General features: G+C 46.2%; 1 protein-coding gene across 3 annotated transcripts in view; it reads left to right on the top strand.

Moving 5' to 3' along the window:
• Positions 1 to 13760: 13760 nt before the first annotated feature.
• HMGXB4 (HMG-box containing 4) overlaps positions 13761 to 26623 on the top strand; it is a 28996-nt gene continuing 16133 nt past the window's right edge. For 2 of the 3 annotated variants that reach the window (XM_066596371.1, XM_066596369.1), the window contains exons 1-5: positions 13761 to 13856; positions 15829 to 15911; positions 18233 to 18381; positions 21417 to 21495; positions 23131 to 23978. In XM_066596371.1, coding sequence (XP_066452468.1) covers positions 15890 to 15911; positions 18233 to 18381; positions 21417 to 21495; positions 23131 to 23978 — 1098 coding nt within the window. In that variant the 5' untranslated portion in view covers positions 13761 to 13856; positions 15829 to 15889. Of the gene's footprint in view, positions 13867 to 15828; positions 15912 to 18232; positions 18382 to 21416; positions 21496 to 23130; positions 23979 to 26623 lie in introns of all 3 variants that reach the window. The other variant, XM_066596370.1, reaches the window with a different exon arrangement.

Here is a 26623-nt window from a genome sequence, read left to right as displayed (position 1 = left end):
ACAGTTGCGCTAGGGACGGCTGGACGCTGCGCTGAGAGACATTGCTGGATGGGGCCATGGATAGCGGTGGTGAGGGTGTGGGTGCAGGCCAGGAGACGGTCGTGCCTGTGTCCTGAGAGGGGAGTTGGATCTCAGTGGCAGGTTGGGGCACAGGGGGAGAGGCAGTGGTGCAAACTGGACGCGGTGAACGGCCTTCGTCCCACCTTGAGGGGTGCTTGGCCATCATATGCCTGCGCATGCTGGTGGTGGTAAGGCTGGTAGTGGTGGCTCCCCGGCTGATCTTGGCGCGACAAACCTTGCACACCACAGTTCGTCGGTCGTCTGCACTCTCAGTGAAAAACTGCCACACCTTTGAGTACCTCGGCCTCTGCAGGGTGGCATGGCGCGAGGGGGCACTTTGGAAAACGGTGGATTATTCGGTCTGGCCCTGCCTCTACCGCTGGCTACCGCACTGCCTCTTCCAACCTGTCCTGCTGCTTTACTTGCCTCCCCCTCTGAAGACCTGTCCTCAGTAGGCTTAGCAAACCAGGTGGGGTCAGTCACCTCATCGTCCAGCTGCTCTTCCTCCGAATCCTCTGTGCGCTCCTCCCTCGGACTTACTGCCCTTACTACTACCTCACTGATAGACAACTGTGTCTCATCGTCATCGTCCTCCTCACCCACTGAAAGCTCTTGAGACAGTTGCCGGAAGTCCCCAGCCTCATCCCCCGGACCCTGGGAACTTTCCAAAGGTTGGGCATCGGCCACGACAAACTCCTCCGGTGGGAGAGGAACCATTGCTGCCCAATCTGGGCAGGGGCCCGAGAACAGTTCCCGGGAGACTGCCTGCTCCTCAGAATGTGTCATTGTAATGGAGTGAGGAGGCTGGGAGGAAGGAGGAGCAGCAGCCAGAGAATTCAGAGTTGCAGCTGTGGACGGCGTAGAAGACTGGGTGGTCGATAGATTGCTGGATGCACTTTCTGCCATCCACGACAGGACCTGCTCACACTGCTCAGATTCTAATAAAGGTCTACCACGTGGACCCATTAATTGTGAGATGAATCTGGGGACCCCAGAAACTTGCCTCTCTCCTAATCCCGCAGCAGTCGGCTGCGATACACCTGGACCAGGAACTCGGCCTGTGCCCACACCCTGACTTGGGCCGTCGTGTCCTCGCCCGCGTCCACGTCCTCTAGGCCTACCCCTACCCCTCAGCATGGTGTATTACGAGTAGAGCAGAAACAGAACACTGTAATTAAATGTGCCGCTTATTGGCCTGTGGTTGGAGGCTGACTTCGCTTACGGAACGCACAGCAGAGCCAGGAAACAATTATGCGCAAGCCTGTAGTGAGACCTAGGTGCGTATGACTGAGCTACTGGAATTCACAGCGCAGAACCAGTCAAGTGGCCAAAGGCCAGTGGTAGGCCTTAAAGGGGTTGTCCCGCGCCGAAACAGGTTTTTTTTTTTTTTCAACAGCCCCCCCCGTTCGGCGCGAGACAACCCCGATGCAGGGGTTAAAAATAAAAACCGCACAGTGCTTACCTGAATCCCCGCGCTCCGGTGACTTCTTACTTACCTGCTGAAGATGGCCGCCGGGATCTTCTCCCTCGGTGGACCGCAGGGCTTCTGTGCGGTCCGTTGCCGATTCCAGCCTCCTGATTGGCTGGAATCGGCACGTGACGGGGCGGAGCTACAAGGAGCCGCTCTCCGGCACGAGCGGCCCCATTCAGCAAAGAAGAAGACCCGGACTGCGCAAGCGCGTCTAATCTAGCGATTAGACGCTGAAAATTAGACGGCACCATGGAGACGAGGACGTTAGCAATGGAACAGGTAAGTGAATAACTTCTGATAACTTCTGTATGGCTCATAATTAATGCACAATGTACATTACAAAGTGCATTAATATGGCCATACAGTAGTGTATAGACCCACTTGCTTTCGCGGGACAACCCCTTTAAGTATTTTGCTTCAAATTTTTAAAATGGTGAGGTGAAAAACCAGACAGACACCGTATGCAGCGTATATATGTATACTCTTTCCCTCTGGCGGGATGACGACGATCATGTAACGGACACAGCAGAGCCAGGAAACAATTATGCGCAAGCCTGCTGTAACGCTTAGCTGGGTAATAATGAGTGACTACTACCCCCAGCAGACACGCAGTAAACTGTACACGGTCACAGGCTTGGCTGGGTATTAATGAGCGGCTACTACCCCCAGCAGACACGCAGTAAACTGAAGACAGTCACAGGCAGCCCAAATATAGTATTTTTTTCCAATTTTTGGGAAAAAGCCTACTGCCTATATAGCCTGTATATGGATTTCCCTGTTGGAGGATGACTGTGGTTATTGAAAGCGCAGTGCAGCCAGAAAAAATTATGCGCAAGGCTGGGTATTAATGAGCGACTACTACCCCCAGCAGACACGCAGTAAACTGTAGACGGTCACAGGCTTAGCTGGGTAATAATGAGCGACTACTACCCCCAGCACACACACAGTAAACTGAAGACTGTCACAGGCAGCCCAAATATAGTATTTTTTTCAATTTTTGGGAAAAAGCCCACTGCCTATATAGCCTGTATATGGATTTCCCTGTTGGAGGATGACTGTGGTTATTGAAAGCACAGTGCAGCCAGAAAAAATTATGCGCAAGGCTGCAGTAACACCTAGCTGGGTATTAATGAGCGACTACTACCCCCAGCAGACACGCAGTAAACTGAACACGGTCACAGGCAGCCCAAAGATTTTTTTTTCCAATTTTCTTGAAAAAGCCCACTGCTTATATAGCCAGTATATCTCTTTCCCTGTACCACTGTCCCTGCCTCACCAGTACTGCCCCTATACTCAGTAAAATGACTGCAGACTGAGGACGCTATGGTCTGCACGCCCGATATCCGAAAAAAAAAAAAATGTGCAAAACTGCTAAAAGCAGCCTCAACAGTACTGCACACGGTCAGATGTCGCCCTAAGAAGGACCGTTGGGGTTCTTGAAGACGAAGATAACAGCCTAACACTCTCCCTCTAGCAGCTACAACAAGACGGCACTTTCCCTAATGTCTCTCAGCGTGCATCTGTGGCGAGCCGCGGCCGGCCCCAGTTTATATACTCGGGTGTCACCTGATCTCCCCAGCCACTCACTGCAGGGGGGTGGGATAGGGCTGGAACTTCACAGGAGGAAGTTGTAATGCCTTCCCTGTGTTTGTATTGGCCAGAAAACGGCCCAAAATTTTCTGGGAAGAAAATGGAAGTGACTCGAACACCGCGTGGTGCTCGTCTCGAGTACCCTAATACTCGAACGAGCATCAAGCTCGGACAAGTACGCTCGCTCATCTCTATTTGAGATCTTTGGTTTTCCCAAAAAATTATATCTAAGAAAGGTCACTTGGTATTTAAGAGATTGAGCGCTGCATTGATTGGCTGAGCAGCACTCGAGAACCAATCAGAGCCATCACATCTTGGAGGTGGGATTTATAAATCCTGTAACCAGAAAGTGATCTTCTGTGGGCGGCAGAGGACTGCAAGAAGCGCATCGAAACTCTGGAGAGGGGACCTGGACCGAGCCTGCTAGGTAATGTATTCCTTTTTTTATGTAATGCAGCTAGGGCTTATTTTCAGGGTAGGTTATCGCTAATGTTATGCCACTGATGTAATCATGGTGAAAATACACGTCATGTAATGGGAAGCAACGCTGGTGATATAAGCGAGCTACGACCTCCACATTTTTTTACCTAATTTTCCTTTAAGATTAGACGATATTGAGGTATCACATGACTTCCTTAGCTATATATAACCACTAAGAATGTTAGGTAAGAGGTAGTTTTGACGCTCATTTAACTTTTTGAATATAGTCCAATAGGTGATGTATTTGAGGGTCATGTTCCTCAGTACTTAAATGGCAAGTGTATCATAGAGTATAAGCACCTAAAGGGAGATCACAATTCAGTAGTATAACATGGAAAAGTAACATCTTTATTGACATAAATGTAACTAAAAACTATAAAACTGCATAGTTATGATGACAACCAATAGAAGGACAGTTAATTAGTATATTGGACACGGTTCGCTCAGTAAAGAATGGTTTTTGTTTGTTAGCTGGAAACGGGCCGAATTTTCACTATGGCAAATGCACACGTTCCAAACTCCAACCAATTTTTGGCTCTAGAGGGCATCCTATCAGATCTAGCCGAGGGTGCCATGTTGGTGGAAGGAGACTTTAACCTTGCCATTGATCGTATCTCTTGGGTTTTCCTCATTTAGCTTTCTCTTAACTTAGGCAAGTCAAGCGTCTCCTTCACTCACACAAGCTAAATCGATGTGTGGCGTTCTGTACATTGTAATGACAGGGACTATACCTATTACTCTCCAGTCCATGATGTCTATTTGAGAATTATTATTTTTTATTAGACATGCAGGGGTACCACTGATCCACAATAGATCCAATTATCTTTGCGGATCATGTTGCACGCCTTACTGACCACCTCCATGACTTTACCTAGAGAATGGAGTTGGCATTCAAATGAGTCTTTGTTACAGGATGTTGTGAATTAGTCAGGCTATTCACTTGGACATACTTCTCTTCCAGCGTTGGCTGCACAGAAATGTGTCATTCGGGGTCCAATTGTAACCATGGGACGCAGCTTAAAAAAAGAGATCATATAAGATAGTGGCCTTTAGATCAGAAATAGAAACCATGGAGGGGTCACAAACGTTCACACGCGTTCTCAGTTCAATCTAGGTTACTCATGGCCCGAAACGACTTGAAGAGAAGTTAGACTTTAGAACCAAGTCCCTCTTGGTTAGAGGGAGACGTCACTTTTTCGAATTTGGGAATAAGTGTATTAGGACAATTGTTAAGGGAATAGTAGATCCATAATTTTGTGCCTGTAATTTCCTCAAGAACCGGCTGCATCACTAACAATCCTGATAAGGTCACAGCTGAATTTGACCAATAATACCAGGAACTACATAATCTCGGTCCTTCTTCAGGGTCGCCCACTACATTCAATTTCAGCTCACATATCCAGTGATAGCTCGTTGAATCAGGTCTCCCGATAGTCTCCTTGGAAATATCAAACTCTCTGGACAAGCCTATCTCTAGGGAGGCGTTATTCCTTGCCCGGCATTCCAGGCAACCGTGCAAGCTGGCGGCCCAGACCCACAATTTCCCACAGTCCACACCCTTTTCAAATCTGGTGCTCTGTAGAACAGTGTCATGACTCCCATTTTCTATCAGCATCCTGACGGTTCTCAAGAGAAGATTTGATGTCTGTCTTGGACCCTGTCCTGTGGGACCTATGGCGATCCATGCAAACATCCCACTTTCTGGGCTCTCTCCGTCCTCCAAGATGATTTTATAGATTAATGACTCCTTTTGAAAGACCTTGCCTGGGGTCGGGTCTGGCCCACCACTCCTTGTTGGAATTTCACTCTCTCTTGATCTCACCACCTCCAGGTTTCAAACCTCCATTTCTGATCAAAAGAGAGAGTGAGCTTAATATTTTGCTTTCTTTGGCTCAGTTGGACAGGATATTCGAATTCACACACAAAGCCTCAGTCAACAGTAAATACCAGGAAGTGGGATATAAATTGCTCTCACCTTGGTACTATGTACCCTTTAGGCCAGAGTTCCCCAACTCCAGTCCTCAGGGACCGCCAACAGGGCATGTTTTCAGGATTTCCTCAGTGTTGCACAGGTGATGCAATTATTGTCGGTGCCTCAGACATTCCACAGGTGTTCTTACCATAGGATATCCTGAAAACATGACCTGTTGGTGGTCCCTGAGGACTGGAGTTGTGGACCCCTGCTTTAGGCTACATAAAATAGATCCTTCATCATCAATGTGTGTAGGTTAGGGTGAGGAGATGGCACTCTTTCACATATATTCTGGGATTGCCCACATGTGAAAGGCTTTTGGAATGCTGTTCCCACAACCATTTGCAAAATTATCCATCTGCATATCCCCAATTCTCCAGTCATGTTCCTCTTGCATCTTCCTCTTGCAAGTTAATACTCAAGCATTTTATTAATGCAGCTCAGTCTTGTTTTCCGACTCTCTGGAAATCCACCTCATCACCCTCCTAGACCCACTGGATATATAAGATTAAAGATATTGAGTAGATGGAAGGGCTAACTATCTTGTTGCATGGCAGATCTGATTCCAGGTCCAAGGCTTGGGTCCCATGGATTAGCTGTCAATACTTACATTAGTATAGAACCATTGTTGGTTCTGGCTACATCCTACCTTATTTTCCAACCTTTGACAGGAGTGGTCCATGCTGAGGCCTCTAGCTACCCAGTCTACCCCTCTTTTTTCCCCTTCCATCCCTTATATCCTTATTTACTAAAGAGGATAAGTGTTACGTCCAACCAGGACGCACTGGATCTATCACGCGCAGATCTCCCACAAATGCAAATGAATAACAAAACAGGGATAGAACCAAAATCTGGGAAACACTGTACCTGTATAACCAAACACAGGGAAGGGTCCTGTCTGAACGCAGGTCGATCGCCCTGATAAGGACAGCCCTGACCACGTACCTCGGCCCCTAGTTGACCCTACATGGGAAAGCGAAAACACAAGAAAACCAAAACTAGGAATGATAACAAACGCAGTACTTAGCTTGAGAAGCAGCTGGTAACTGAATGCTCCAGAACCAGAGCTCTGAATGCTAGCTCAGCCAGACAGAGACTGACAATAAACCACAGTTCAGCTCAGTATCAGGCCAGGTTAAATAGCCCTAGAATTACCCACAGGTGTGACCAAGCACATCACACCTAATACCACACCCACTAAGCCAGATAATGTAGAAACACATCCTAAGGCTGCATTCACACGAACGTACATCGGCTCGGTTTTCACGCCGAGCCGATATATGTTGTCTCTCTCTGGAGGGGGGGAGGATGGAAGAGCCAGGAGCAGGAACTGAGGAATTTAGCCCCGCCCCCATCCCGCCTCCTTTCCTCCTTTCATTGCAAATAGTGCAGAGGGGCGGAGAGGGGGCAGGAGCTCAGTTCCTGCTCCTGGCTCTTCCATCCCCCCCCCTGCAGAGAGGGGGGGGGAGGATGGAAGAGCCAGGAGCAGGAACTGAGGAATTTAGCCCCGCCCTCATCCCACCTCCTTTCATTGCAAATAGTGCAGAGGGGCGGAGAGGGGGCGGGAGCTCAGTTCCTGCTCCTGGCTCTTCCATCCTCCCCCCCTGCAGAGAGAGACAAGGTATATCGGCTCAGCATGAAAACCGAGCCGATATACGTTCCTGTAAATGCAGCCTTAACCAGCACCAGACTATCAGCAAGGCAGCAATTCCAGAGACGCCACAACACTAAGTTACATTGCGGTAGTGACTTTTGGAGCTGCAGAATTCTGAAGTACACTCATTGTCAAAAGAAATCAAACACTTAGAAGGAGTTGTGAAAATTGAACCAAACTTTCTCTGTGCGATTGTAATGTTGACATAAGTAAGTGATTACAATATCAGAGCAAAATGATAATTTATTGCGGAAAACTGAAGACCTGTAGGCAGGCTCTAGTACCTTGTTGTACTGCCTCTGGCTTGGGTGCAAGATAGGATACAGGCAGGCATGGAGGCTCTAGTACCGTTGGAACGCCTCTAGCTTGGGTGCAAGATGCGATACAGGCAGGCATAGAGGCATACAGGTTCTGTATGGTATCCTATGGCATATTAGTCCACATTTGCTGTAACTGAGACTCTATATCATGCAAACTCGTAGGCTGTCGAGGTTGGTGTCCCAGCTGGTCTGATGCATACTCTATTGACAGTAAATCTGGTGTGACAATGTTGTGGAGACATTCCTGTGACACCCTTGCTGTGTGCGGCCGAGAATTATCCTGCTGTAAGATGCCTCTTGGAAGCCAACATGAGAGGAACACGTGACTGCAGGATGTCCTGAACTTATCACTGAGCTGTCATTGTCCCTCACACTGACTGTTGTACGCGATGGCCCTCCAGAGCACCACGCCAGCAATAGGTGCAGTGTGCAGCTTCACAGCAAAGGCGCTCACCCCTAGGTCTCCAGACAGGAGCACGGCCATTGTCAGTGTCCAAACGAAACCTGGATACATCGCTGAAGACAACCCGCTTTCACTTCGTAGCAGTCGTTTCTTTGTTCACAACAGCAGTGCAAACGGAGGTGACGGTGGGTGGGTGTCAAAGGCCGTACATGTAATGGGCAGCTTGAAACCAAATTCCTATAGCCAAGTGCCTGGAAATGGTTCTGACAGACACAGCGGTGTAATGATGGTGTCACCTGTCTCTGGATGATGGACAACAAAACAGATGAAGCTGCTCGTGCTGGTCAGGCAATCAGACGATCCTCTGTACTGGTGGTCTGTCGAAGGCATCTTGAGCCTGGTCGCCTTGTGTGTCCTCACGTATCCACTGGTCCAAACACCTCCTAACAGTCCGTGCAGAAAGCCCCAGGTAACGGGCAATTCTTCGATACAACCAATAATGCTCCCCCTCTCAAACTCTGGTCATGGGGTGAAATCTCCTCTCTGTGTCATAGAGGCGTCTAGTGGTCAACAAGCTCTACACAAGCCTAAAGCCTCCTGCACACGACAGGGTCGGATCTGGCATGCGGGATTCCGCAGCAGGATCAGACCCTGTGCCCGGTCGGTGACCCCATTCACCTGTCCAGATTCTTATTCTTCTGTACTTCGGGAGCACCGGTGCTCATGCGCAGTACAAATAAAGCCGCACCGTTGCTAGGCGATGGCGCGGATCCCGCAACCCTTCTGTAGTGCTCACTGCTGAAGGGACGCGGGGTGGACGGCTTCCATTGACTTCAATAGAAGCCATCGGTGCGGAAAACCACACAGAATGGAGCATGCTGCGATTTTTTTGCCATGAGCGGAAATTTCCGCTCGTGTGCAGGAAGCAGTGGGTCTCCATAGGAGGCTATGGGCGGTATTTGCTGCGGAATTCAGGTGTAGACGCTGGCCCCGGATTCTAAAAATCAAATCTGCCTGTGTGCAGGAGCCGTAAGAAGAGGTCACTACACACAAGGAGCCTCTGAGAGCCTTTTATACAACAAGGGTGGAACCACTATTATGGCCTCTGGTGGCAAGACCGCTCATCTAATCACACCACAACTCATCATTTATATATCTGCCCGAGCTGTAACTGCATGCCGAATTTTGCAGCAAAACGACAACTTCTTCTGGGGAACGGATTTTCACACACGATAACTGATTGATAGAAATATGGTCAGATATTGCACGCGTAAATGGCCAATGGATTTAAATAATTTAATTCACATGGGCGATTTTTTAAAGATGAAAAGAGTTGCTACGTGTCCCATTTCTGGGCGATTTTGAATAAATAAATAAACCACCTATTATTTTCACTGGGAGTTGTTTAAAAAACAAAAAAAACAACCATTGCATTGCACTCGCATGTTGATGCGATTTTTAAATTATTTTTACTACTGAAACATACGATTTTCATGCGTGTACAAATTGCATATTGGTGAGATGCCTTTTTTTGCAAAACACATCGCACTCGCAGCAGTAATCCTAAGAATGCCAGTGCGATATCTCAGACTAAGGTTGGATTCACACGAACGTATATCGGCTCGGTTTTCACGCCGAGCCAATATACGTCTTCCTCATCTGCAGGGGGGGGGGGGGATGGAAGAGCCAGGAGCAGGAACTGAGCTCCCGCCCCCTCTCTGCCCCATTTGCAATGAAAGGAGGCGGGACGGGGCGGGGCTAAGTTCCGCAAATTAGCCCTACCCCGTCCCTCCTCATTGCAAATAGTGCAGAGGGGTGGAGAGGAGGCAGAGAGGGGGCGTGAGCTCAGTTCCTGCTCCTGGCTGTTCCATCCTCCCCCCTGCAGATGAGGACGACGTATATCGGCTTGGCGTGAAAACCGAGCCGATATACGTTCGTCTGAATCCATGCCTAAGGCTAATTTCACACAAATGTACTTGCAGAGGCATTTCGCATGTGTAAACGCAACCAAGCGATGCCTTCCATTTCAATAGATTCATTCAGATGAATGTTTTTTCCGCCCCAACTATTTGGCGGTGAAAAGATAGGTTTTGCCCTATCTTTTTATGTGTTACGCAGACAGCTGCCATAGACTTATATGGCAGCTGATAAAATGGAGGGGGAGGGAGTTACCCTGCGTACAATGGAGGAAAAAGAAGACAGCTTGCCGTAATTAGGTATTTAATTGCCATTTAATGCTTCTTGCCATCTCCTCCCCTCACTCATGCGAATATACATTCCATATGGACGATTATATTAACGCATACGTTCGTGTGAATAAGCCGTCAGGCTGTATTTACACGGCCAATAGCGAGTCCCCATGAGATTCTCAGGCGTGACTCATATCATACAGAACACGGACACCGCGTTAGTGTTCTATGCCATGTGCATCTGCATGTTCTGTTCTCATGCGAGACTCGCGTGAAAATAAAACACGATGCAAGAGAAAAATTGGCCATGTAAATTCAGCCCAAGGCTACATTCTCACGGCTGAGTGCGATATCACGCTCGTAAATATGCGATGTACCAGCGGATGCGTGGCGCTATTCTATCAAAAACGCCTCACATCACTTCTGTGAAGTAGCGATCCTCCAGTGCAGCTTTCAGCGACGTCGGAGGATCAGCAAGTGTTTTCCGTCTCACGCAGTGTGAGGAGTTTTCCAGTGCCATTGAAACAATGGGCAAAGTGTTCCGAGGAATGCGGAAAGATAGCATTGCTAGGTTCATGTGTGAAGGAAGCCTAAGGCTGCATACACATGAGCACAAAACGCGCTCCAATATGAACTCTATTCTTTTGAAAGGAGTCATACACATGCGATGCTGTGGGGTAAATAGTCGTGGCATATTTTGTAGCGTCCTCAGAAAGCATCGCCCATTGTTTTCAATTGGACAGGCAAACACATGGCACGGCCTCTGATGTGTACGCAAGCTTCCCATTTAAACACTCCCGATCTGCTAAAGCATGAGAGGGCTGGAATTTCACCGAAGCAAGGCAATTTTGCCTGGAAATTTACCTCACATCAATGGGTAAAACGCACGATGACAAACTAGTTTCACCTGTGTACAACTAGCAGCAAGGTGGTGAACCTCTCTGCTGGAACACACGCCGACGGATGCTCACCCTGGTAGTGATTACCGACCGGGGTGTCACCGCTTCCCGACCGGTAATCCCTGGTGCACTCACCAATGTCACCCGGGATCCTCCTCCCCTGACCTTTCCTCCTTGGTTCTGCTCGATGAGAGGAGAAGGCAGGAGGCATCTGGGCGCATACACCGATGTCCGCTGTAGTGCCAAGCTGAGGAGCAGTGGCGCTTAGACTACAAGAAAGAGGTAAGTATATAGGTCTCAGGGGTGGTACTATTACTCCTGGGGCTACAGTTGGGGGTGGTCACTGTTACTACTGGGGTCTATATAGGAGACACTATTAGTAATGGTGTCTCCGGTATCAGCCCCAGTAGTAATAGTATAAGTACTGAGGCCACTGTGGGATGTCACTATTACTACTGAGGCCGCTGTGGGATGTTACTATTAGTACTGGGGCCACTGTGGGATGTCACTATTAGTACTGGGGCCACTGTGGGATGTCACTATTAGTACTGGGGCCACTGTGGGATGTCACTGTTAGTACTGGGGCCACTGTGGGATGTCACTGTTACTAGTGGGGCCCCTGTGGAATGTCACTGTTACTAGTGGGGCCCCTGTGGGATGTCACTGTTACTACTGGGGCCCCTGTGGGATGTCACTGTTGCTACTGGGGTTTATATAGGAGACACTATTAGTAATGGTGTCTCCTGTATCAGCCCCAGTAGTAATAGTATAAGTACTGAGGCCACTGTGGGATGTCACTATTACTACTGAGGCCGCTGTGGGATGTCACTATTACTACTGGGGCCCCTGTGGGATGTCACTATTACTACTGGGGCCCCTGTGGGATGTCACTGTTACTACTGGGGCCCCTGTGGGATGTCACTGTTACTACTGGGGTCTATATAGGAGACACTATTAGTAATGGTGTCTCCTGTATCAGCCCCAGTAGTAATAGTATAAGTACTGAGGCCACTGTGGGATGTCACTATTACTACTGGGGCCACTGTGGGATGTCACTATTACTACTGGGGCCGCTGTGGGATGTCACTATTACTACTGGGGCCGCTGTGGGATGTCACTATTACTACTGGGGCCGCTGTGGGATGTCACTATTACTACTGAGGCCGCTGTGGGGTGTCACTATTACTACTGAGGCCACTGTGGGATGTCACTATTACTACTGAGGCCGCTGTGGGGTGTCACTATTACTACTGAGGCCGCTGTGGGGTGTCACTATTACTACTGGGGCCGCAGTGGCGTGTCACTGTTACTACTGGGGCCACTGTGGCGTGTCACTGTTACTACTGGGGCCACTGTGGCGTGTCACTGTTACTACTGAGGCCACTGTGGCGTGTCACTGTTACTACTGGGGCCACTGTGGGGTGTCACTGTTACTACTGGGGCCACTGTGGGGTGTCACTGTTACTACTGGGGCCACTGTGGGGTGTCACTGTTACTACTGGGGCCACTGTGGGGTGTCACTGTTACTACTGGGGCCACTGTGGGGTGTCACTGTTACTACTGGGGCCACTGTGGGGTGTCACTGTTACTACTGGGGCCACTGTGGGGTGTCACTGTTACTACTGGGGCCACTGTGGGGTGTCACTGTTACTACTGGGGCCACTGTGGGGTGTCACTGTTACTACTGGGGCCACTGTGGGGTGTCACTGTTACTACTGGGGCCACTGTGGGGTCTCACTGTTACTACTGAGGCCACTGTGGCGTGTCACTGTTACTACTGGGGCCACTGTGGCGTGTCACTGTTACTACTGGGGCCACTGTGGCGTGTCACTGTTACTACTGGGGCCACTGTGGCGTGTCACTATTAATACTACACTGTGGCTGTGGGTCGGATGTCTCCATTGACATCAATGGAGGCCGTCCACATGGATTACACCGCAAAATAGAGCTTGCTGCGAGTTCTTTTACTGATTGAGAAATCCGCAATTCAAATTTGCTCGTGTGAACCTGGTCTTAGCCATCCGGTGTCCGTGTTCTGTTGCACCCCAGTCTACCATGTAACCAGGGCCCAAGAAGATCTAGAACACGTCTGTTCTAGCCATCATGTACCACCCAGCTGTGTCTGGCCTGCACGGACAACCTCTGCCAGCTGCTCACAGCTGTACACTCAAAGTCTGGCCCACACGGACAGCCCCCGCCAGCCACTCACACTGTACACCCAGAGTCTGGCTCGCATGGACAGCCCCGCAGCTGCTCACTGCTGTACGGCAGAGCCTAGCCTGCACTGACAACCTCTGCCAGCCGCTCACAGCTGTACGCCCGGAGACTGGCCCGCATGGACAGCCCCCACCGGCTGCTCACAGCTGTGTGCCTGGAGTCTGGCTCGCAAGGACAGCCCCCGCTGGCCGCTCAGCTGCATGCCTGGCCCGCACAGACAATCTCTGCCAGCCGTTCACAGCTGTATGCCCTACACAGGCCCGCACGGAAAGCCCACGCCAGACGCTCACAGCTGTATGCCCGGAGCCCGGCCCGCACGGACAGCCCCCGCCGGCGATAACTCTCCGTCACACACAGGTTTTCTCAGACATTGGAGAACCTTTTGTCTTCCTTATTGACAAGCAGAGCGGGAGATAAACATTGCAGCCGTCCAATCAGAGCGCTCCGTACAGTCACGCTGACCAATCAGACGGCCGTGTGTTCCCACTTGCTGGCAGTCAGCGTGGTGACGCCGGGACGTGCGCGGCTCCGTTTGTCTCCTCCATGATGGCGGGAAGCTGGAGGAGCGCAGCGGAGTGAAGCCGGCACACAGAGCACCGAGGTGGGAGAAGGTCTGCTGCATTACTGCCTCTTTGTAGCTGTGGTGGGAGGCGGGAGCAGCTTGTCAGCCGGAAGATGGCGGGATGCACCAGTGGTACTACTGACCCATGAGGCAATAAGCCTGCTGGTCCCTGGGGGTCTGCCGGCTGCAGAAGCTGCCATGTCTGTCGTAACAAGGGAGCTGAGGACCCACCAGTGGCGGGATGAACAGTAAGGCCTTCTTCCCACGAGCGTGACGGGGTCCGCCGCGTAATATTACGCAGTGAAGCCCGTCACGGCGCCCCCCAGAGCCCCTATACTTACCTGCGGGAGATAGCGTGAAATCGCTTCCCCGCCCACCACCGCCGCGTCACCGCCCACCACCGCCGCGTGGCCGGCCGTGTCACGTGCCGCGGCCGGCCGCGTCATTTGGCGTCATATGACGCGCGGCGGTGGGCGGGAAAGCGTTTTTTCACGCTATCTCCCGCTGGTTACAGCGGGAGATAGCGTGAACGGACGGCTTCCATTGACTGCAATGGAAGCCGTCAGTGCGTACAGCCCGTCCTCACCCGCAGCAAATAGAGCATGCTGCGGGTGAGGACGGGAGAAATCGTGGTGCGTAATTCCGTGCTGGAATTACGCATCGTGAGCATTGTGCTATTAGGTTCAATAGAACCTAATAGCTGCGGGCAACGCAGAGGATTTTCGCCGCGAATTACGCGGCGGAAATCCGTTCGTGGGAAGGAGGCCTTAACAGAAGTCTGCGTGATTCGCAAGCATGGGCATTCTCTGCCGGCAAAGCGTATGGCTGTAAAATGTGCGAAGCACTGCGGAGAGGACCAGAGCGGTTTACGCATACGGCCGTGGGCATCAGCCCTCAGGCTGGCTTCACACTTGGGAGAAAATTGTGATTTTTGAGCGGTGCGAGAGTGAAAACAGAATTTTTAAGCCAATGATTTCATTCCCATTTGTGATGTTTTTGCTCATGTGATGTGGAGTGTAAAAATCACAGCATGTCCCATCTTTCCCTATGGAGCCTCCTTGGGCATGAGAAAGACATGCGTGGCAGCGATGCAAGATTATTCTCCGAAAAAACATTGCTGATGTTCAAAAGTCGCAGAAACAAAGATGCAATTTTCTTACCCCCCTCCCCCCACGGTAAAATCGCGCTCACCAGTGTGAAGGAACCCCTAAATGGGATTTTCTGAGATTTTTATTCCAAATTTTCCAGAAATGCATAAAATAAAGCAAAACAAAACCTTCATCTATTGCCAATCCATTTATCATTCACATGCCCACAGCAGCGAGTCATTGATTACTGCTGATTTAAATATGCTGTCACTGCAGATCCCCTCCCTGCTTGAGGCCCATTTAGACGCAATGATCGCTTAAAATTTAACAGTGTAGAAAGTGAGTGATAATCGTTACATGTAAACGCGCGCCCATTCGTGCACTTCTCGTTAGTCATTCGTTCATCGTTTTCTTTCAGTCCGCTTAAAAGGCATAGTTTTGGTAGTTCGCTTACTCTTTTTCTGACCTAATACAACAGCGCTATCTGCTGGCTAAAGCCAGTACTGCATGAGGTGACACATTGGATAGGCTCCGGCAGCAGAGAGGCTGGCAATATACAGTAACAGAACCCCAACGGACGTCTTCCAACATCGGAGCTGTACAGCCTTAAATCATAATGTCTTCAGAGGTCAGACAGTGGATTGGAAAGGATTAATTCTGCACAGTATAGACTACCGCTGCAGATTTCCTTTCATATACAAAGTATGTATTTTTGGATGATGATTTTGCTGTGATCTGTGCAGATTCCACTTCAGATCCACAGTGGAATCCATCGTGTGAGCGCAGTCCAAGAGGTTGGCTCTGGCTTCTCCCACCTTCTGTCTTAAGTTTTGTAGCCTTGTTACACATCCTTAGAGCTGCATATATATTGATATGAAATCTTCTGTTTGCTGCAGACCATTAACAAGATTTTTCTCTTGCAGGTTGTCCGCACTTAAGATTTATTTTAGACACTTGTCATCGTTTGCAGGATGAGAAGGCTTGATGATGGCGTACAGTGATAGAGGTAGGAATGGATTAGTAATGTCCAATTTTCGCTAGTTTTTTTTTTCCCCTCAGGTTACTATTGCTTCCCTTTCAAAATTTGCCTGCATTGTCGCTCCCAGCCATCCTCTGGACAGGGATCTGCTGCATTCATAGTAATGGGACTGGCTGCAGCTCCCTGCACAACAAGTGGCTGGGAGTGACACTGCACATTAAGGTGGGGTCCACACACAGCCGAATTTACAGTAGTAGCAAAGTGGACGAGATTTTAAAAAGCTTGTCCACAAGCTGCAGAAATAACCCGCACAAAACCAGTGATGAAATTGACATGTGCTGCGCAAATAATTTCTGCAGCATGTAAATTTTATTGACGTGTGTTTATCACTGCAAAACCTTTTTGCTAATTTTTGTAGTTAAACACTTTATTTTTTCCCTTTGAACGCCTTAAGGATGCAGCCTGTTTTGTTTTTCATTTTCGGTTTTTCCTCCCCCCTTTATAAAATCATAACTCTTATGTATCCAGTGACATAGATGTCTGAGGGCTTGTTTTTTTTGTTGGACGAGTTGTATTTTTTAATGGTACCATATAATGTACTGAAAGCTTAACAAAATAGACGGAAATGGGAGGGAAAAAAACAAAATTCCACCATTTGGGTGCGTCTTGTTTCTACATCATCAAACTGCAACAAAAAATGACACGATGACTTTATTCTATGGGTCAGTCTGATTACTACGATACCAAATGAATATGTTTTTTTTTTTTTCAAAGATATTTAATTTTTTAAAATTATTTTCTGCCAACATCTTCTGACAGCCATAACTTTTTTATTTTTCCGTTGACATAGTTGTGTGAAGGCTCATTTTCTTGAGACGTCTTAGTTTCTACTGCTACCATTTTGGAGTGCATATGACTTTTTGATCACTTTTTATTACGTTTTTTTCTCGAAGACGGTGAAAAAAAAGTGCAATTCTGGCATTCTTATATATATATATTCTGACTACGTTCTCCTTGCACTGTAAGTAACGCATTACTTTGATAGATTGGACTGTTACAGCGATGACAATCGCATGGCAACATGCTGTCTTCTCACGGGGGGCCGTACGGGACCACCGAACAGTAATCGGGATTTAAAGGGTTAACAGTTCTGATGAGCAGTGTGACTTATCAGAGCTGTTGCGGGTGTAAGAAACAACAGGCACCCTTGTTGTAAGGAGCAGGATTGACCCCCCCCCCCCTCCATACCCCTCCACACATACCCCTATCCTCTAGGACGTAACTCTACATCCTGTGAAGTTAAGGGGTTAAAGTACTTGATAACAAAAAGCATTAACATTAAACGTATGAAAACATACCGCCATAAGGTTACATTAGCTTTTCTTTTTTCTGTTAACTGTAATATAAAAAAAAGTTTCCATACTTTATTTTTTTTTTTTTAGGACAGAAACCCATAGTACGCTAAGCTTTTCTATCTCACAAAAAAGTGCACAAATAAAAGGATATCAAACAGTTGAAAGCTTGCACTTTTGAACTACAATTCAGATTATACCTAATAAGTCTGCGAAGCAATATGTTTTTAATACTTTTTTTTTTGCATTAAAATGTTTAAAGGGGTTGTCCCGCGAAACAAAGTTGGGGTATACACTTCTGTATGGCCATATTAATGCACTTTGTAATGTACATTGTGCATTAATTATGAGCCATACAGAAGTTATTCACTTACCTGCTCCGTTGCTAGCGTCCCCGTCTCCATGATGCCGTCTAATTTTCAGCGTCTAATCGCCCGATTAGACGCGCTTGCGCAGTCCGGTCTCCCCGTGTTGAATGGGGCTGCTCGTGCTGGAGCGCTGCTCCTCGTAGCTCCGCCCAGTCACGTGTGCCGATTCCAGCCAATCAGGAGGCTGGAATCGGCAATGGACCGCACAGAAGACCTGCGGTCCACCGAGGGTGAAGATCCCGGCGGCCATCTTCGCAAGGTAAGTAACAAGTCACCGGAGCGCGGGGATTCGGGTAAGTACTATCCGTTTGTTTTTTTTCAACACATGCATCAGGTTTGTCTCGCGCCGAACGGGGGGGCTATTAAAAAAAAAAAAAAACCCCCGTTTCGGTGCGGGACAACCCCTTTAACTTGATAAATGGTAAATCCTATTGTGAACGGCTGCTAACTCTTTAACGCAGTCTTTTCTGATGAAAGTCCCTTAAACTTTGTAGCAATAAGAGTTCATCTCAGATAATAAATGATACATTCTTATACTTGCAGCCATAAAATCTGTACAAGTGAATCGCCTGTATTTATTATGTTCATGTTTTTGATGTTTATTTTGTACACTTTCTTCCCCCATTAGACAGCTTAGATATAGAGCGTGGGATGGATGATGTGGGCTTGGCAGCGGGTAGAAGCCAGCGTGAGAAAAAGCGTTCCTATAAAGACTTACTTCGTGAGGAAGAGGAGATTGCAGAGCAAGTCCGCAAATCTTCAAAAAAGAGAGCAAAGGTGAGAGGTTTGTTTTTTTTAAAGCAAGGGTGTATAAAACCATTTTAAAAGGATGTTTACACGAAAGTCTGCGGAATGCAAGCATTTTTTTTACTCCAGTTTTTTATAGTGGGAAAAAAAAGCCACAGCCTGTCGTGGTGGAAGCAGCTTTTTCTTGATTTTGCATTCCTTTGTCATTATTTTGAAGATTAACTTTATTATTTTGAAGATTTCATAATCAGCTATGTATTTGTTTATCCATCCTTGCACATTCATTTCTCCCCTCCAGAAAACATTTTCACATGTTACAAACGCTGTCATATATTAAAAACATTGTCTTTTTTTTAACTTTTCACATTCTTGTGATTTGTGTGTAAAAAAAAAACAAAAAAAACCTGACGTGATATGAACTTTTGAAGGTCCTTTTCGGAATCGGTGAAAAAAATCCATTCCGATACACCTCTTTTTTAAAAACAACAGACAAAAGTTGCAAAATTGCAGTTCAGTATAATATAGGAATTTTTTTTCATCTACGTTCTGAAAACCTTTTACTGTGCCCGGTTTAGAAAAATAAAAATCTTTCAATTATATTTAGTCTTTAAAAAGTTTTTCCTGCTGCCAGTCCTCTATTTACAAAGGCGGGTAGTGACTTGACCTCCATGGTGGTAAATCACAGCACAGCACTGTCACATTGTATCCTCAGCACCCCGTTGTATTTGGCCACAGCCATGTAGGAACAGTCTATACCTTAGGGCTCTTTCATACGAGCGCATAAACAGCGCATTTTCACGGGCGAACAATATACGCGACCATCTGTGGCATTGCAATGCAGTTGCTCACGTGGGCGATCATACATCACGCAAAACCGTGAAAAATGGAACATACTCGATCAAAATATGCGCCGATGCATATACGTTGGGCAAAAAGATAGTTCTGAATCTATGTTTTAGCCAATATATGCCAGCGGGTCCCATAGACTCCTATGATAGCAGGGGAAAAAGGCTGCAAAAAGCTTACAGCTGCCTTTATGCAGGCATTAGAAGTCATTCAGAGGAATAAAGCCAAGCGAGGATTTTCTGGGGTGCGACCTATTTTTTCACTAAAAACAACGGCCGCGTGAATGGGCAAGAAAACACTAATTACCCTGGCTGGAAAAAGTCCCTTTACGCGATTTTACGGCACCAGCGAGAAAACCCATACGTTCGTGTGAAAGAACCCTTATTTTCAGACTGCAAATTCCTTTCTGTAAAGTCTCCCAGAAATCCTGTTTCTCCATTGACATGATAGAAGTTGTTGTAAATGGCACCTGTACTCTTCATGGTTTCATGGATTCAGGTTACTATTGTAGCTGTTACTTCACTCTTGCTGTTACTTGTGGAAAAAGGCATCTGCAGATACTGGGAAATTACTGCTCTTGTGCCTTCAGGATGGAGCTTCACTTAAAAATCTGGCAAATACCATATTTTCCATCTACTAGAACAATCAGCTGTAACTCCAAGACTAATGAACATCTTTTAATGAAATTTGGTCAAGACTTACCTTGCTGATTGATAACCAGGAACTCCTCATAACATGTTCTTCCTGCACTCTTTAACCCGACTGTCGCTGTCCACACTGCGGCAGTCACTGGCAAGGTACACGGAACTGGAGCTAGCCTGGCTGTCTTGCTCAGCGCAGCAAGCCGCCCCCTACAGCCACGCTTTTCCATCAGTCGTGTAGTCAATAGGACCCTGTGCTGCCTCCTGGAAGGGAAAGTTTGCTGGCATAAGCCTCAAACTATCCAGGAATTTGAAAAGGAACATTCTGTAAGAAATTACTGCAGTTATGCTGGAAATGCTTACCAGAATGGTCAGCAATATTGAGCATGCTTGACAGCAAATGGGGGAAACCTTTAGCACATGTTATGAGAAGTTCCTAACTCTCATTGGGTAAGTTCTGCTTTGAAGAAACTTAATTAAAATCTATTAATTAGTCTTGGAGTTAAAGCTTATTTATTCCGGGCCTCCAGCAAGTGGCACACTGTGTACTTTTCAAATACAACTAGCATAAAAATCCTGTGTGTTTTGCTTTGTTTTATAAGGTCAAAATTAGTGGTAGAATTTCTAGGACCATGATTACATTGTATTTTTTTTTTTTAATGGATTTGAGTCATCGATCCCTTGTGCAGATCTCGTGTCAATGTATATGCTTACTGAAAACAAATATAGCTCTAAAGGTCCATTTAGACACGATTATCGCTTAAAGGCAATCTGTTGAGCGATAATCGTTGTGTGCATTTACTTAAGAGCTTATTAGTATGTAAATAAAGGCTCCCGCTGTATACAGAACACAGCTGGAGCGCTGTCTTCTGTATACAGCTCCTTTCTTCTCGGAGCTTTCAGCTGGTATCCCGCTGGGAAGTCCCAGTGGGATACCAGCAGAAAGAATGTTGTTAGAGATGAGCGAGCATACTCGGATCACTAAGCAGTTACTCGAGAAGGGCGATGCTCGCTCGAGTAACTGCCTTACCGAGTAGGCTCGCTCATCTCTAAATGTTATCAGTGCCAGCCGCGTGCGGCACTGATGAGGCTCATCACTCATTTCAAGCTGGCTAGAAATGAGCGATGAATGAATAGTGCACGATTGCCGCTAAATTTATACAGAATGATTATCACTCGAAAAAATGGCTTTTGAGCGAGTTTGAACGATAATTGTGTCAAAATGGGCCTTTATATCAGAGATGGGACAGAATCACAACACTTTTCATATCCCAGTGGGAGCACTTCCTGTTCCTTCACTGTGTCATCAATAATCTAATTCTAGTACCCACCCCAGCTGAATACAGTGGATGGAAATTATGGAAACAGATGAGCGGGCTGTGCTTTGCCATTTTTGTAATTCTCAAAAAAGTGTATGGGGGGCGGGGTTATGGAACCATGGAGTTAGATGAACTACACTGTTTCTGAAGCTCCTGAGGGACAAAAATGGAGTTGCTTGCTATGCTATACTGTCTTTGTAACTCCTGTTCATTTCTGTGTATACATTTATCTAATGCACTTCATATAATCTGATTTTAGGATGCAGATTTATTAGTTATGGGGTCTGAGTCCCATAAGAAGAAAAAGAAGCATTCCTCAGATGATGCTTATTATCCAGGTAAATTTACCATAGATTACAGCAACCTTTTAAACTGCTTCCTCATGATTCATAATCTGTATTCTTGTACCCAGTTTGCATTTGCATGTTTATTGCCCACTGACTTGATTCTTCTTTCTTCTACAATACCTTGCAAAACTATTCAATCCCCCTCCCCCACCCCCGCTTTGCTGGTTTTCCTGTTTTGTTGCATTGCAACCAGGAATTAAAAGGGACTAGTAATTAGACTATGTAATGGACCAGACAAAATTGTCCAACTTCTTACAGTGGAATGAAAAAAGGAAAAAGCTTAACTAAAAAGATAAATGAATTTAAAAAGTGAAAACTTGTAGTTACACATGTATTTAACCCCTTTGCTAGTAAGCTGCAAAATAAGGTCTAGTTCTACAAATTAATTTCAGAAGTCACATAATTAGTTGAACAAGGTCCCCCTGAGTGCATTCAGTGTAACATGTCAGTATCAATATACCTGTTCTGAATTGTCCCTGAGTCTGTTACATTACTAAGCAAGCAGCATGAAGACAAATGGGCTCTCCAAACTGGGTAGTATAGATCAAAGTTTAGGATATTTTTATATGGCAGCTTAAAGGGACAATATCACAAAAACTTTCCTTATTAATTATAACCAGATAGAGAAACATATTGCATGTTTCTAATCTTTTTATTCTGCTGTCTATACAGGAATATGGCATGGGCAACCATCTTTACTGAGCTGCATTTACCGCATTGAGAAGATGAACTTTATGGCAGCCTCATGGCCCATTCACACTAGTATTAGACTGTATTAAAATGCAGGATTTTATTTATTTATTTTTAAATACAGATTATGACTGAAAACTTAAAAAAAAACAATTCACCAAAAAACTCTTGGGCCGGGCTCACGCGAACGGATTTTAATTGTGGATTCGTTGATCGCTTTTAATGTGGAAGAGCCACGGTAAAATGCGCGCATTGAAAGGCATGTATTTTTCTTCATACTCAAGGGTACAAATTGCGTATTCCACGAGTGGAAGAAAAATCCCAGTATGCTCTATTTTTGTGCTGATTTCGCGCGGCAGCCTTCATTGAAGTCAATGGATGCATGTTCCGGCCCTCATACACAATTAATATTGCGTATGAGTGGCAGAATCCCTTGGAACTAGCAAGCTGAAAACCTAGAAAAGCCAGAATATGTATTCTGATTGCTATCTTGAGGGGACATTCTCGTTACTTTCTGGTGTTTCCCTGTGTGCGATGTTTTTTTCCGGGACCAGTTGCAATTACTCCCCATGATGTATTGCAGATCTTCCGCTTCAGAAATCTGCATACAGATTCTGACTTGTTCATGTGAGTCCAGCCTTTAATATGTTTACCACAAACGTGATTTATATAATAGGTCCTTTTGTGATTACACATTCCTTTTAACATCCGATAATAAAATCCGTTCTAGCACAATGGAAAGAATATGGTACAACTAAAACCTGCCGATTAATACTTTTGCAGTGAACTATAGATAAAGCTTCTCTGAAAGCAATGTTTTGTGTAGTCTCTTACGGGGTACTTAATGTCCTTTTTTGTGGTATCTTTTCACTGCAATACTTGTTCTTAGCTACATCTAGAGCGGACTAGTAACATCTCGTCTTGTATGATCTTTAGAACTATCTTCAACAGATGTGAAGAAGAAAAAGAAGCTTCTTCCCAGCTCATCATCTCCTACCTCAGATACAGCTATGGATTTGCTTAATTCCATTTCTTCACCCTTAATTACTTCAAGCAAATCATCCTCCAAGAAAACGGAGAAAATGCTGGCAGCACCCATAAACTTCCAGTCCCCTGTACAAATGCCCCGTAAAGAACATAGAAAAAAAGAAGAAACCGCTGAGGACCTCTCACGCAAACCTAAAAAACCTAAACCTTTAACGCTTCGTGAACCAGAGGGCTTAAGGATGAAACTTATTCTTTCTCCTAAGGAGAAAACAAGTGAACGTATGTTCCCACCACAAGAAAGTCCAGTTTTCAGTGATGGCACATCTCCCAAGAAGAGTAGTAAGAAATCTTCCAGGGACGAAGTGGAGAAGAGCAGCCATAAGAAACACCGGAAAGAAAGTCATGCACCCCGGCCTTGTGGAACACCAGATTCAGCTTCATCTCTTGGAGGGGAGATTGAGGCTGGAGAGTTGGTGATTGATGATTCTTTTCGGGAGCTGAAGAAGAAAAAGAAATCAAAAAAGAGCAAGAAGAAAAAGGACAAACACAAAGAGGAAAGGCACAAGAAACATAGTAAAAGCAAGCGAGAGCATGGGTTGGAAAGTGTCCCATCATCAGTTCCAACTGCTTTGGTTTCTTCACCACCACCTTCTATTGCTGCGGCATCTCCACCCCCAACTCCACAGTTATCCCAGTTACCTCCACAGCCACCAGCACCAACACTGACGATGGCCGCTGCGGTTTCACATCTTGAGGGAATATCTGATAAGAAAAAGAAGAAAGAGGAAACAGAAAAGGTAATAAAACTAACATGTAAAGATGGTGTCTCACTCAAATTACATGTTACTCAACCTCTGCTTCAAAATAGTGGCAAAAATCTTTATTACAATAAAGATCTCTCTTATAAAGCATTAAAAATATTCGTAGTGAAGCCAAACTCCACATGGAAACATTACAACGTCCAAAAGATAGAGCAGGAATGGCGTTGCCGGGGTTTAGGCTGTATTATTTGGCTGGACAAGTAAGATATATTCGCCACTGGTTGTCGGGTTCTCCCCTTCTGAACTCTGAACCTCATCTAATGGTTTTTCTGTCTGAAATATCTCTGGGTAGTTTTGGAAAGACCGGATTTACTGCCCAGGCAGATGCTACCTAGCCACAAGTTGGCAGTTAGAGTGTGGCAGACATATATAAAGCACTAAATACTCAGACACCCTCTTAGAAACCCCTCTGTGGGATAATCGAGCGCTCCCACACCTTGTGAACTTAGCAGATAAGCAGTTCTGGGTGAACTTGAATTGCCACGATAGAACACATATCAATGGAGTACTAGCCTTCTTTGAACAGTTACAGCAACAGGACCAGGTCCCAAGGACTGGCTTCTATAAATACCTGCAGCTCTGACATGCCCTTATGACACAGTTTCCAGAGCCCAGACAACCCTTTTCCCTATACCCATTGACAGGTGTGATGCGCACCCAGGGCCCTAGAGGCCTGATATCCTTGATATATACCCATCTGCACTCCAAAATCTCCTACATGCCAATAAAGGTGATGGATAGATGAAGAGCTCATTCCCTCTTTTACTGGGAAGGAATGGAAAGCTGCAATTTCCTCGTATACCATGGTATACGGCAAATAAACTAATGCAGTTGTATATACTTCAGTACTATCTAACACAGACTAGGCTTTATAAAAGGAACAGAGTACCTACCAGCTAGTGTTATCAGTGCCGGGGCACCGGGTGCAAATTTTAATAATTTAATATGGAGCTGCCCTGACGTTTACACATACTGGAGCAAGGGCTAAGCTAGCTAATGGAAATGCTGGTCCCACTCGACCCAGGCATCTGCCTATTGTGAATTTTGGACAAGGAGCACTGGCAGTTTCATGACTGGATATTGCCTATTAAGGTGCTGTTTCTGGCTCGCAAAGTGATAGCCCTGTGGTGGATGGACATCTGTCCCCCAACACTGCCACTCAAAGTGGCAGAACACTGTTAATTACATTTTGCTATATAAAAAAGATACTGTTTCAGGAGTAAAAGACACCCCTGAAAATAAGACCCTATGCCTCTTTTGGGGCAAAAAATTAATATAAGACAGGGGTGTCTTTTACTCCCCTAGCAGTCACTGTTTGGGTCCCTCCTGCTGGCCTCCAGCGTTCCAGCAGACTTCCGTGTAGTCCTCAATGCCGATGGAGCATCTCTTGCTGGTGACGGGGCTTAAATACCCTGCCTCCAGCAAGCAGTTTCTCTGATCGGTTCATCTAGCGCCGGAACCAATCGCAGCCATTCAATGATGTGGGGAAGGTGATGGGGCACGGCAGACACAACTCCTTCGCAGGATTTGCTTCAGGGTCTACTGAATAGAGCTGCACCTGGATTTGCCCAGTAAAATGGGTGCCAAATGTCAAGTTCTAATCTTATGGAAGCCTAGTGTACTATACTTGGGTACATTATCCACACTTAATACATATGTAATCTTACCCTAATCTGAAGAATTTATGGTGTATGCAAAAGTTTTTTGTTCACTTGTATACTGTGTGGTATATTTATTGTTCAGTAAAACGAGTTAAAAAAAAATAATATTCATAGTGGCACTGGGTCCATCCCAATAAATAGGCCCCATACCTAGTTGTAATCTAGGACTATATTTAGTTAAATGTAGTCAACAATCCCCAATTAATTCGTAGTGAAACATGAATGCATACATCTGTGTGCACCAAGAAAGTATGTTGATCAACAGCATTAACAAGATAAAGTGCTTAGTGGATGGTGTCAGAAGCAGTTTTAGGCAAACTGCAGCCCTGGGCAAAAGTAAAGCCCCAAATGCAGAAATATAATGCAAACAGTCATTTCAAGGCAAACTGCTGTGTTGCTTTCTAGCACTTCCAGCAGCACTGCTTGGGTTTTTAAAGATCGGGCACAAACCCCAAGGCATATGTATCCCTCTTCAACAAACATGTATATACATACATAATTCCCAAATAGTACCACTGTATAGGACCATGCATCATCACCATGGAGTGATTAACATTTACCTTCACACTATTAAAAAAATCCAATATTACCAATGATGCCACTGTTTGAGGCCACACCATGACCACTACTGTCGCCACAGCACAGTGACTGAATATTACTATACTGATATTGTATGAAAGAAATAAATCACCGTATGAAGACCAATATTACAGCTATACAAAGCTCAAATAATACTGCCACACAGTGACCTTTAGCACTATATACTGACTGGATGATACCACCGTACTGTTACTGAATACAAGGCCAGTATTACCCTCATACTGTGTCCATGTAGTGATGCATATCCGTTCCACACAGGCGCACTGCAGACTGTATGTGATCACAGTACTGTTATATCCAGCAACTCGCTGTTTTTGATTATAGTCACTTTCCCTTTTCCATCTGACCCAGATGTCCATG

This window comes from Eleutherodactylus coqui, chromosome 3 (assembly GCF_035609145.1).
Source record: "Eleutherodactylus coqui strain aEleCoq1 chromosome 3, aEleCoq1.hap1, whole genome shotgun sequence".
Taxonomy (NCBI): domain Eukaryota; kingdom Metazoa; phylum Chordata; class Amphibia; order Anura; family Eleutherodactylidae; genus Eleutherodactylus; species Eleutherodactylus coqui.
Note: the sequence above shows the minus strand (reverse complement) of the source record. Positions and strands in the feature narration are given on the sequence as shown.